General features: G+C 36.7%; 1 protein-coding gene across 1 annotated transcript in view; it reads right to left on the minus strand.

Annotated features, from left to right (window-relative positions):
- Window positions 1–664: 664 nt before the first annotated feature.
- The window catches only part of Agbl1 (AGBL carboxypeptidase 1), a 519,496-nt gene continuing 505,807 nt past the window's right edge, over window positions 665–14,353 (minus strand). The window contains exon 21 of the mRNA XM_005077867.4: window positions 665–907. Within this exon, the coding sequence (XP_005077924.4) occupies window positions 665–907 (243 nt within the window). The remainder of the gene's footprint in view (window positions 908–14,353) is intronic.

Consider the following 14,353-nt stretch of genomic DNA (forward strand, 5'->3'; position numbering starts at 1 on the left):
TCTTGGGGTTGAATAGAAGTCACCAAGGAGTAGTCTGTCAACTTGCCTAAGAAATTTTAAAAGAGTCTATTACCCTGGCAGTGTCACTGTGTCTCTTATTTATGCTTCTCTATGGGAGAGTGGGAAGAGCAGCCAGAGCAGTGCGCTGTAGCAGCTATCCAGCTGCTCATGCAGTTAATATAGCTGTAGAAAGGACATGATTTATATAGGAGTGTTTTCCCTCAACACTAGCACATGCGTCAAAAGAAAAACCCACTCATTCCAGTAGACTCATAGTGTATACTCACTCTGCTGTGCTCTAGTGACAGCAGGTAGCGGCTGGTTTACACTGGCACATAAAGCACACAACGCAGAAATGTTTTGATCAGACTGATAGACCTATACCCTCTATGATGTGCAGTTTGGTTATTGAAAAAGATAACAGATTTCCATGCATATAACAGCCATGACTGGTATTTCAGATCAGAGAGAGGCTCCCTGCTGGTTGCTAGTGAAGACAGTGATGGTAGCGCTGCATTAGAAGGCATGCACAGATTATTTCCAGGATCAACAGAGATGCTGCTGCAGGTAAAGATAATCATTGAAACAGCTCTTTGCAGCAAAGGAGGGAGGTCAGACCCAGCTGGGATCTTCCTATCCCTTGCAAAATGGAAAGACAGGTCTGCTATTGTTCCCTGTTTCTGTATTCTGCTGTTGAGCAGATAGCAAGGGGCCCTATAGTTTCACGTACCTGATAGGGGCCCTGGTTGCAGCCACAATAGCTGCTCTCCATGGTGTAGCTTCTGCAAACACCCATCTCTCTCCAAACCACTACCCGTGCCGTGGAGGCTCGTGACTTTTCCACCAGAAAGCTGCAGCTGTTCATGCTGAATGCTGGTGCTAGCTTGTCCAGTATTTTAGGAAGCATCTATCATTAAAAGAACAAATCACAATATAATATGGGTGATTAGGAATATTCATTATTTAAAATGGATTCTCAACATTTATTATTATTAACAATCACTATACATCAAACACATAGTTATGTTGCTCTGAATCACTAATCCTAATAAATGGATATAAATATATTTTTACCATTTTGCCTTTGCAAATTCTGAGGCTTAGAAATAAAGAAATAATTAACAATGAGATGATCAGAATGAAATCTAAAGGCCAACCTCGTCTGGGCAGCACCACGAATTTGGGATCCCCTTTTCTCAGTCACTGTGCACGTAGTTTCATACATTGCTAAGTTGAGGACTATGCATGTCAACGAGACCTGCAACTTCTATTGACTCCATCCAGTTCTATAGAGGACTGCAGCTTTAATCTCTGAGAGTCACTGATGGTCCTCACCCAAAGCACATCTGAAGTTCACTCATTTCCTGTGCAATCGCCCAGGTGAACTTTGTCATGGAATCCTCTGTGCCATAAATCTGAAGCTGAATCAATTATGAAACTCCTAAAACTCTATCCTCTCAGGGTTCACCTTTTCTAGGACTAAAACACTTTTACTTATGACCTTTTAATCTCCATTTAGAAGATATGTGTAATCTCCTGCCACTCCAATTGACCAAAAGGGGCTCCTAGCCACCAGATCTATCTCCAAGGAGATGATGACTCAGAGTTGATAGGACACACAGTCCTTGGGTCAGCAGAAACACTAAACATTGGCAGCATCAGACTTGAGCAGCATTAAAAGTACTTTTCACTTCAGTATTGACAGACTATGCACAAATAGTATATGATATAAAATTATGTATAATATATAACAAATAGTGAAAGTTCAGGCTTTTAGTCAAATTATAAGGAGAAAATAAAAATTATTCTGGTAGAAATATAGTTTTGGATATTTCTAGAATATTTAGCAAATCTTCATCCCTCATGTTTTTGTCCTCATATTTAATTTAATTTAATTATGTATTATCAATATATAGAATTATTTTATAAGTATATTACCAGAATTATTTATGTGACTTTTATAATCTCTAAGTTACCACAAAACCTCCAGGCCTAGAGATCTTTTTGAAAAGAAAAATTAAAATTAATATCATTCTTATTTGTATTTCTGCAACTGCCACCTAATTGGTAATTTAATATCCACTCATCTATCTCTCCAGGTAAATTCTAACTTTATTTGTTTCTTCAAAGTGTTCATCACAACGATAAATAAAATTTTAAATTATCATGTGAATGAGTTGTTTAGTTTACATTTCCTCTCTGTCTTGTAAGCTCTATGAAGACAGGTATCCATCTACCTTACAAGAAAATCAATCCGTACACACCAAGAAATGCTTATTACAGACAACACTTCATGATATTGCTTTCTGAAACAAATAGAGTCTTCTAATAGAGACATTTAGAGGACTGATTAAATATGCATGGATATACTATTGCTACAAATAAAACGATGGAAAATACTTTGAAATCATTTTAATTATTAGTGTTTTACTTTGTTAAAAAAGTTTATTCTTATTTAAATAATAGCTCATTGTACTGTAAAGCTATTTATTTTTGTATATTCGTATCATTAAAATGACTTCTTTTTTAAAAGACATGCTTAGTTTCATGGAAAAACAAAGAAGATGATACACAGACCTCCATACCCTGCTATAACATCTGCCACTGAAGCAGTCAATTTGTTTTGATTGAAAACATACACTAAGATGTCTTAGAAAGTACGTTCATTGACAGTTATCCAGTACTACAGTATCTCTATAGTTTCTCTGTCATAACAAATGCTTCTGCTCTACCCACCACCTTCCTTTTTCCCTAAATCTTGACAACAACTGATCTTTCACTGTCTTCAAAGTTCCGTCCTACTTAGACTGGCAATGCTCGGAACTATGCTACTTCACAGATTTACTTCAGACCTTGAGAACTACTCACTTAAAGTTGTTCCATATCTTCCAACTCATGACATCTTATTTCACCCTTTTACTCCATAATCATTCATTATTAATCTTCTGATTATCCAAATGTAGTTATTATAAATAAAGCTACCACAAATACCCTGTACAGGCTTTTCTGTGAGCATCTAAGTTTTAAGTTTCTTTACATAAATACCAAGCAGGCAGTAGTGGACTCAATAGCAATAATGTATCTAAAAAACCAGCAGTTCTATTCCAAAGTGGTTTAGATGACCACCAACAACGAAGCATCTCTGTAGCTCTAAGTCTTTCTCAAAATTTGGTGTCAGCATGCCAGGTTTTGGTTGCTTAGACAGGTGGCAATGATACCAGATTTTCAATCTTCTGTGCCCTGAGATATATAACAGAGAACATTCTTCAGGTGCTTTTCTGCTACCTGTGTATCATCTTCCGTGACTTCATTTCTCCTTGTTTTAATCTGAACTTTTTGTTTTCTCAATTTACAGATGAGAAGGGTTTTTCTTTTACATAACTTCTGAGAACTTACATAAACTCTGCTCTGGATGACTGTCCATAATATTGCTTTATCATATGCATTTTTCAATAATTTTCCCTATTCTTTTTCTTTCTGAGAGCCGAAGTAAACGTTTTATGAATTCCACCTTATTGATCTTTGTCTTAAGGATCATGCCACTGATGTTATATATAAAAAGTCATGGTGGCAGGGAGGGACACAATGCCAAGCTTGATTGCCAGGTCCATGGTCATCATCATCTATATATTCCCCTCATGTTATCCTATAGAAATTTTTATAATTTTCATTTTACACTTTGGTCAGTGTAATGAGTATGAGAACAGCCCCATATGCTCATGTATGTCCATAATTAGTCACCAAGGAGTAAAACTGTTGGAGAATGTTTAGAAGGATTAGGAAGTGTGACTTTCTTGGAGTAGGTGTGTCCTGTTGGAGGATGTGTGTCACTATCAGGTTTCAAAACCCCATGACAGTCAGTCCCCCCCCCCTGTCTCTCCTTGTCTCCTGCCTGTGGACCAGGATGTAAAGCTCTCAGCTACTGCTTCCGTACCATCTCTGCCTGCTGCCATACTCCCTACTATAATGGTAATAGGTTAATTATCTGAAACTTCAAGCCCCCAACTAAATGCTTTCTTCTAGGTATTTCCTTGGTCATGATATCTCTTTATAATAATAGAACACTAAGACAGTCATTAATCCACTTTGAGTTGAATGGTAAACATCTATGATTAGATTATTTTAATTTTGCAGTGAGATTTACTTTTCACTTTTCTTGATCCATTTATTGAAAATTCTATCCTTGCCATATTGTCTTACTCCTCTGTCAAAAATAAGTAACTATATTTATCTGGGTCTGTTTCTTGATACTACTCCCCCTATGGTTTACCCATCTAGTAATTTATCACTACCATCCTGTCTTGAATTCTATGACTTTGTGGTAAGCCTTAAAATGAGTCAGTGCCAGAATTCCAACTGTGTCTTACTCTTTGTATTTTCTCAGCTACTCTGGGTTGTCTCCAAAACAATTTGCTGATATTTTGATTGAAAATTCTATAGTTTATGATAGGGAGATCTGAAATCTTGACAACACCAAGTTTTCTGCCACAAATGTGAATGCTTTCCTAGTCTCTAGGTTTTCATTTATTTTGTTCATCAACTATTGAACAAGGTAGTAATGTAAGAGGTCTGTGTGTGTGTGTGTGTGTGTGTGTGTGTGTGTGTGTGTGTGTGTATGCATTAGTTTGTGGCTACAGAATCTTACTTTGTACACCAGGCTGTTCTTAACCTCCCTATGTAGACCATACTAGCCTCAAGCCCATTTCTCCTATACCAGTCTCCTGAGAGTAGGGATTACAGGCAAATCCTGTTTTCTCTGTCTAGAAATGGATTATTATTATTATTATTATTATTATTATTATTATTATTACTATTATTTCAAGACAGGGGTTCTCTGTGTAGCTCTGGCTGTCCTGGAACTCACTCTGTAGACCGGGCTGGCCTCAAACTCAGAGCTCCACATGACTCTGCCTCCAGAGTACTGGAATTAAAGGTATGTAACACCACTGACTGGCTTAGTATTGAGTTTTTACATCTAAAATCCATTTGTTGAATGCTAACTTGCAGGAAAACAACAGCATTTTGTATGCCACCCTTGTACGTTGCCATATTCCGACTGACAATTATTCAATGAGCATGGTTTTATTTGCATGCTTTGTCTTGAAGCATTGCTAAAATTTTCAGCATGATGCTGAAATGAAGGAACATTCTTTCTGGACTTCTTTTCCTTGAATAGAGAGGAAACTTTCTGTTTCTAAACATTAAAGGTGCATGTTAACTGTACAGAATTTGTAAAATATTCCTTGTCAAGTTAAGAACAGGGACTCAAATGCTATGGAGGAAAAGATATTAGTTTTTTTCTTATTATTATTTTAATTTTAAATTATCGCGGTAATCGAGGCTATATAGGGAAAAACAATATATTTATTTATCAGGGAGAGAGAGAGTCGCACATACCAGGAGTTAGAAGCGTGGCTGGCTTCCAGGAAAAAAAGAGGGAGGCCCCTTTTCCTTTCACTACCTTTTATCTCTACCTTGACCCCGCCCTGTTGGGCGGGTAGCTTTGTGGGGTTCACTCCTACATAAATAGCTTGTTTTACATGTCAATCCCAGTTCCCTCTCCCTCCCCTCCTCCCGCAACCCCCCACCATCCCCCCCCCAGCCTCCCAACCTATCGCCATTTCCTTCCACATAGGGAATATATAGAGTCTGTCATTTCACTCAGGGCAGGGTCCAGGCACTCCCCTAAGAGTCCAGGCTGAGAGAACATCCCTCTTTGTGTTATGGACACACTAAATCTGTTTGTATGCCAGGGATAAACACTGATCCACTTCTCAGGGCCCCATGGGTTGCCTAGGCCTCCTCACTGACTCTCACGTTCAGGGGGTCTGGATCAGTCCCATGCTGGCCTCCCAGCTGTTGGTCTGGGGTCTAAGAGCTCTCCCCTGTTCAGATCAGCTGGCTCTGCTGGTTTTACCAGCCCATTCTTTGCCAATTTGCTCACCGCTCCTCTCTCTGTCACTGGGTTCTTGGGTTCAGTTCAGTGTTTAACTGTGGGTGTTTGCCTCTGCTTCCATCAGTCACTGGATGAAGGCTCCAGGATGGTTATAGACATCAAGTTCATTATCAGGAATGGGCATTCGAGGTGGTCTCTCCACTATTGCTTAGCTTGCCAATTGTCGTCATCCCTTTAGATGGCTAGAGGTCTCACTGGTGCCTGATCTGTCTTCTAACCTATGATTCCTTCTTCCCCTATTCTACCCCCCACTCAACCTTCCTGTTCCCCCATGACCTACTCTCTCTTCCTCTTCTCCCTGTCTCTTCTTCCCAGCTCCCACTCCCCCCCACCTCTTGCCGTGTTACCCATCCTGAATCCATTATATGTTCATGCAATTTCCCTTCTTATCTTTTGATACAATGATTTATACAAATTAATTTTCTAATTATGAACTAGCTATGGACACATAAAAAATCTTACTTGGTCAAATTTGTGGATAAAAACATTTTCACAGTTTTCAATCCTTATCCATCTAATGTGCAAAGAACTAACTGCATGCTGTCTTCCATTTCTGATGTTAGCAATTTGTCATCTGGTTTGATATCTACCTAGCCTCCACAACTTAACACTTTTGTTGGCTTTTCCAAGATTGATCTTTTGGTTTCATTGACTTCATCTTTTCATTCCTTGCTTTAGGTTTTTTTCTAATTTATATTCTAATATTTTATACAGAAGAATATTGTATCTATTAAATGTATACAATATGATTTCTCTTCCCTAATTTAAAATAGTTACTTTATGTTTTGTCTGCATTTATATTTCCTAAGATGTATGGTTAGATGTTTGATTTTAAGACTTTCTTCTTTTCTAACATCTCTGAAAATTTCTCCTCTGCTGCATCTGTTGTTTAGAAGTCTATTATTATTCATCTTGTGTTTGGAATTTCATAGTTATCTTGTTATTGGTGGATAGATTAATTTTATTGTGTTTAGGAGAACATACTATGACTTCTATTTTCTTTCCAAATCATACATTTATTAATTTGTTGAGTTATATAATCTATGTTTTCAAAACCTTATTTAAATTTTGTGTGTATGGGTGTTTTGTCACATGTATTTCCATGTACCACATACATGCAGTGCCCTTGTGTCCAGAAAGGAAGATCCCTCGTGACCTGAGTTACAGAGAGTTGCAAACCACATTGTGGTTGCTAGAGACCCAACTCAGATCCTCTACAAGAGCAGCCAGTGTTTTCAATCACTGAGTCACCTCCAGAGGCCCTCATACAATTTATCTTGATCGCATTCTCCCTCTACCCCCAACTCTTCTCAAATACACCTCCTCCTCCCTACCAACCCACTCCATATTGTGTTTTCTTTTTCTATTCTTTCTTTCTTTTTATTTTTAAATCTCAGAGCTGACGTCTTGGTGCCCTGTCTCCTATAATCTTTTCATCTCCTCTTTCCTAATGTTCCATGAGCTTCAGTGTGATGGTTGTGTTGTAAATGTATTAACTGGCACCCGACAGTCAGTTTGTCTCTGCATTTTGAACAGCTGTTGTTTTCTATAATAAAATCTGCTGCAAAAAGAAGCTTCTTTGATGAGAGATGAGAGGTACATTCATCTGTGAGTATAAAGGCAAGTATTTAGAGAACACTTAGAGATTTATATTAGTTTAGGAAAGTGGCAGTAGTAGGTTCTCCTTTGGGTTCCATGACCTCCCCAGACATGGGAAGTTGGCTAAGTTTATAGTGCCTGACACCCATTTCCTTCTATTGAATGGGCTAAAATGTGTTTATAATATGCAAAGTGGTCTCTATTGGTGTCTGTTTCATGTGGCCTTAAAAACTGTGTCTATTTTGTGGATTTGGATAATCCCTCTATAAAAATCAATTACATATGTTGACTGATAGCACTTATTTTTTCCTGTTTCATCTGTTTACTGATAGAGAAGTTGTGCAACCTGCAGCTGTATTGGCAAATGCATCTTCTCTTTGCAAATCTCATGCACTTTGCTTCAGTCCCCTCTTGTGTTTTATGTGATTAAATACATACATGCAATCAACTGTTACTTGCTTTTAGAAAATATATTCATTTAACATAAATCATAGCCATCCTTTATACACAATAATTTTCATTCTTTTGAAGTTTCCTTTCTCTGAAATTAATATTAACTACTGCTTTATTTTGATTACTGTCAGCAAATTAAAGCAACTCTTTTATATCATTCATTTCTTCCCCTTTCTTAGTATAGCAGGTCTTTTTCATTTGGTTTTTTGACTGTCTTTGAGTGTGCAATATCCACTTACGACTGATACAAAGACACTAACAAATAGTAAACTGACATTTCAAAAGTAGTAGCCTTGTTTTAAACTACTCCTCCTTTCTCTTGTGTTATCCTTGTCATTCTTGGCCTTATCTGTGTGTTTGTATATACCCAGATTATCAAATACATTGTTGCTGTTATTATTGTTTTAATAATTGCCATATCTTAAAGAAATAGAAAATTAAATAAAATATTTCATTTTGTTATCACTTTTCCCTCTTCAGTGTTCTTTCTGTCTTTATATAGACCCAGTTTACAGCCTATATTATATTCTCTCTTTCCAAAGTTCTTAGTGACACACTTTGAAAAAGGACAACTTTCTTCAATGTTTGTTTATGCGAAACACCTTTATTTTGCTTTCATTTTTTAAGCATAATTTAACAGGGCCAAGAATTCTAGTCTAGTGGATTTGGTAATTAACATTTTAAACATTTTATTCCTATATTTTTTGTTTAAATGATTTCTGAAGAGGTCGTGTGTGTGTGTGTGTATGTGTGTGTGTGTCTGTGTTCTCAGGCAAAACTAAGGTAGAGTCCTCGAGTCCTCTCTCCTGGTTCTTCTTGGTAAGTTGATTTTTTAATTTTTATTTTCAATAGTTTGAAAATGTTATTTCTAGCCACAGAATTTTTGTGTTCTTTCTGTGCGACATTGTCTGTATTTCCTGGATCTGTGGTTCCAGGATCTGACACCAATTGAAGCCAGTTTTGTTAGCTAATACACATCCGTAGAGATAACCAAACATTCAAATTAACTTCATGTTTCTTGGGGACCTTAATGAGCTGTGATCCCTCCACTGAAGCATGGAGACAGAAGATTTATAAGGTGAAATGGGAAAGTATCCCACTTACATTTCCACAGCTGTAGCTTATCCATTCATTTTAAAAAACTGATGAAAAACTGTGACATTTATAGAAAATTTTCTTCGGTTTCTTCATTTTTCTTTTTATCTTGCATAAGTACATCTGTGTCTGGGAGAAATGGCTATTTAAACTGGAAGTTGTTTGTATTGCTAACAGGAACAAGAAACAGATGAGCTCAAAATCTCAAGTGGAGCATTCCTATCTCACAGAGGCATAAAGAGACTTGAATAAGATGTAATATGCCCCCATGCGTATAGACAACACACATACTTAAATTTTATGTTCTAGCATTAGAAACTTACTTTAAGAAAAACTTCCTTCTCTGGTTCTTCATATTTTCTGATGGTAAGTCTAAGAACATAGACTGAGGAGTCTAACCTCAGAACCTGCTTGAACATGAAATATAAGACATCAGAGCCCAGGAGTGAAAAGCAGGCAGGGTTGAGGTAGAGCCAGGCAGACAAGTGCAAAGAAAAGTACAGTTTTTGTAGGTAGTTGATTTGTGACTCACATGAGCTTCTCTGACTCTCCGAGTCTTGGGCTCATCCTCTACTAGGTCAAAGAGTTATCAGCTCCTTATGAGATCAACCCAGGTCTGAGAGTATTTTAGAGAAACTAACTGAGAATCCTTTCATAGACATGAAATTACACCTTGCCAGAAAGAATAGAATAAGGTGCAACATTAGCTAAGGGAGACAGTTTGATCTGGACTCAGTCATCCTTGTTTCAAGGAACACTTCAAAAATCCAAGCTATAATTTACTTCATTTGATTTCTGATTACTCTTTCCAGACAAACCTCGGTACAAAATTGAAAGAGGGAAACCCTCCAAAGTGTGTTCAGGCTTCTACAGATAGGATTGTGTGTCAGAGCTCATTTCTAGGGAGAAACTCTGTGATCAACTTTGCAAAATACAAATGTATTCGTCCCTTTGGGTTAATAACATGGCAAGAATGTAGAAGCAGGACACTTAAAAGTATGTGTATTTATGTTTACCATTGCCCTCCTTAGAACATAGTTTGCTGTTAATGAAATTTGAAAGAGGGGAAATAACATTGCCCAACTCCAGCCTTCTAAGATTAATAAATATTTAAAGCCTCTCTTTACATGATATATGTCCCTTCTTTAACTAAGACAACCCATTGCTTTTCATGGTCCAAATAAGAATTTATTCTTGCTTTAAACATCTTTTGAATTCTAAACTGCAGAATTATTTGACTCATTGTTGTTTTTCTCTCCAACACAGAATACCCTTTAAATACAGGATCTGAGGGGTCAGAGATTTAAACGGTGTATTCCAAATCCTAGATCTTGTGCAGTTAATAACCTGTGACAATGCAATTTATTTCTGCATATCTTTTCCCTTGTATGTGAAACTGAATGTTAGTATAAATGTGTATTCACTCACTAAATACTTTTAAAGCATCATCTAATGATGCACACTAGTGTAGCATAAAGTATATCTAGAAATATTAAGTATACTCATATGCTAATATATGGAGAGTATTACAATTGTGCTTGCCATAGTGGGAGGAGTATAGAACAATCTTATCTCTATTACTCTTCTGAATTGGAAACCTTTAAAGAGGATTAATGACTCAAGATGTCACTAAAAAGAATACTTGCTTAGCAATGGTGGCCAAGACTTGGTTTCAGTTCATTTCAACACGGTGCTCTGTCATTCACACATGGAAATGTAGGTTCTTCGAGATTTAACTTTCAATTATTGCAGAAAAGCTTCTGCTTCTTCCAAGTGTCTTGAAGTCACACTTGAAGTTTTCTCATGAGATATTTTCCTTCATGTAAGTTCCTAACATTGGTCATCAGGTTTATAACTCAAAAAAGTGTGTCTACAGAAGTCAGCCAGGATAATCTAATAACTCCTGAACACAAAGAGAATCAGTCATATTCCATTCTTATACTTATTCTTTATTGTAATTTTTTGATCGTCTGCCTGTCTGTCTATAATTGGTTAAAAGAAGAAACCCATGCCTTACACATATGTGTTACACAAATATCTAGCATTCTGCTTAGCAGCTGGTGCATAATCAATGAATGTTTTGTTTTGAAAATATATGTAAGTTTCATGAAGACATGTATAATAGCCAAAACATTTTTTATAAAATGCATATAGTTTCTAAAAGCAGTCATAATTCAGTTTTAGAACTCATAATTTCAACAATCTTCTTCTTTCTCATCTGTGTCCAAACACTGTCTTATGCAAATTCTGAGACACCTTTCAACACAGTTTTATTTCTTTCATAAGTTTTACAGAAATTAATCATAGATTTTTCATTATGACTTTCATTTAGTTATTATATTCAAAGTTTACTTCTATTACTTATGTTAATAGTTGGATGTTTTCAATTCTGTATCAGTTTTCATTGTAGGAATATACCATATCTTATCCATTCAGATAAATGAAAAATGTACACACAATACAATAAAATCTCCAGAACACATTGAAAGCAGTTATGTGAGGGAGATTTATAGTTCTAATTGCCTACATTCAAAAAATCAGAAGGAGGACAAATAAATGACCTAATGATGCAACTCTAGAACAAACCAAATCCAAATCAGTTAGAAGCAAGAAATAATAAATATCAGAGCAGAAATCAACAAAGTAGAAGTAAAGAAAATAAAAGAATCAAACCTAAAACCTAAGAACTGCTTCTTTGAGAAGATAAACAAGATTGACAGACCCTTGCTCCAACTAACCAAAAGAAAGAGAGGACACAAATGACCAGAATCATAAATTAAAAGGGAAACATTACAACAAAAAACAACAGAATAATTCAGAATGTTATAAGGGAATGATTTAAAAAACAGTTAAGCTGGAAAACCTAAAAGAAAATGGATGGTGAAGACCAGAGAGGGAGGGCAAGGAAAGAGATACCTTAACAGAGGGAACCATTATGGGGTTAAGGAGAAACCTGGCACTAAGTAATTCCCAGGAATCCACAAGGATGACTCCAGCTAATAATCTATACAATAGTGGAGAGGGTGACTGAACTGCCCTTCCTCTGTAATCAGATTTATGACAAGCTTGATAATAATAAAATAAACTTAACCAAGTGAAAGACCTCTTCAGTGAAAACATCAAATCAGTAAAAAAAGAGATAGAGAAAGTAACTAGAAAATGGAAAGACATCCCATGCTATGGATTGGCAGAATATTGTGAAAATGATAATTTGACGACAAGCTATTTAAAGATCCAACGTCATTCCAACCAAAATTTCCATCATTCTTCATAGACATAAAAAATACAGTTCTAAAATTTATAGGAAACCACAAAAGACCCAGGTTAACCAAAACAATTCTGAACAAAAGGACAATGTTGGAAGAATTTTCATTACAGATCTTAAACTATATGACAGGGCTGTAATAATAAAAAAATAATACAGTGGTGGTACAAAAACAGACATGCAGACAAATGGAAAAAACCAATGGCCCAGACATAAATATACATAACTTCAGCCACTTAATATTTGACAAACAATTCAAAACCATAATCTAGAACAAAAAAAGGCATCTTCAACAAGTGGTTCTGGGAAAACTGTATGTCTACATGCAGAGGACTAGAGTGAGACCCATGTCTATCACTATACACAAAAATTAAGTTCACATGGATCAAAGATCTGAATGTGAAACTTGAAACACGGACAATTCTAGATGAAATAATCGGCAGTACCCTACATGATATAGGTAAAGCACTTCCTGAGCAGGACCTCTTTCACCCCAAAATTAAGACCAACCATTGAGAAGTGGGATTTCATAAAAACTACAAAAGCCTCCACACACATAGAGAAACAATAAAATGGGTGAAGAGGAGGTCTACAGACTAGGATAAAATGTTTGCCAGACACTCATCTGATAGAGGATTAATACTCAGAATACATTAAATAACTCAAAGCACAATAATTGTTTTAAAAAGTGACCAATTGAAAAATATGGACCTGAGATCTGAACATAGAGTTCTCAAATATATATATAGTCTAAGAAATCAAAACTTTTCACATTCATAGCAATTAGGAAAATTCAAATCAAGACAATATTGAAATTCCATCTTACCCCAGTCAGAATGGCAAAATTCAGCAAAACAATCTACTACAAATACTGGAAGGATTGTTGGGGGAAAGGCACCCCTGTTCACCGCTGGTGGTATTGTGGGCAGGTATAGCCACTTTGGAAATCAGTGTGAAGAATTTTTTCCCTCAACATATATTTTAATTTAAATTAGAAACATGAATGCTTCACATGTCAATCCCATCTCCCTCTCCCACCCCTCCTCCCTTGTCCCTCCACCTGCCCCCTCCAGCCCCCACCCAATCCCCATATCATTGGCCAGGGAGGGTGAGACCCTCCTTGGGGGTAATCTCTAGAGTCTGTCATTTCATTCAGGGCTGGACCTGGGCCCTTCCCCATGTGTCTAGGCTGAGAGAGCATCCCTCTATTTGGAATGGGCTCCCAAAGTTCATTCGTATGCCATGGTAAACACAAGTGCTAACATATCTACCATATGTGCTATCTATCCCACTCTCTAGAAAATGCCTGCCCAAATGACTAAACTTTCTACTCCATAGAACCTTGCCTAGCCAAGTCCATTGCTTTCTACTCAGAATAGCTAGGAAATGGAAACAACCTAAATACCCTACAAATGATGAATGAAAAATGACAGTGAGGTACACATACAGTATGAAATACTACTCAGCTACAAAGAAAATTAAAATCATGAACATTGAAGGTTAAAGGATGGTACTAGAAAAGATAATATTGAGAGAGATAACCCAGATCCCCAAAAGACAAATGTCACATATTGTCTCTCATCAGAGCCTCCTAGCTCTAAATCTTCATATGTGAGTATATTTCCTAGAGTAACTGAGAAGCCAGATAAGTAAAAAAGGACCACTTCCAGGGTACTGGGAGTGAGAGAGCAGCATACAAGCAATGTGAAAATAGCAGGGTGAAAGGAAGATCGTCACGAAAATGGTAAAAGGGGTCTCTACTTAGGAAGAAGTGGGGAAACAAGTACAGAACAAGGAGATAGGAGGGTAAAAATAGTAAAGATGTCTGACAAAATACTTAATCAATCATACTTTTAACTATCTATCTAAAAACAACAAAAGCTTTAATATGAATATGCATAAGTGTGTATATGTACAATTTAAATGAATTTTTCTCATTTGGTTGACAATACTCGACTCCCCCTAATCCACAAACATTAGCTAAC

This window comes from Mesocricetus auratus, unplaced genomic scaffold (assembly GCF_017639785.1).
Source record: "Mesocricetus auratus isolate SY011 unplaced genomic scaffold, BCM_Maur_2.0 Super-Scaffold_4256, whole genome shotgun sequence".
Lineage (NCBI taxonomy): Eukaryota > Metazoa > Chordata > Mammalia > Rodentia > Cricetidae > Mesocricetus > Mesocricetus auratus.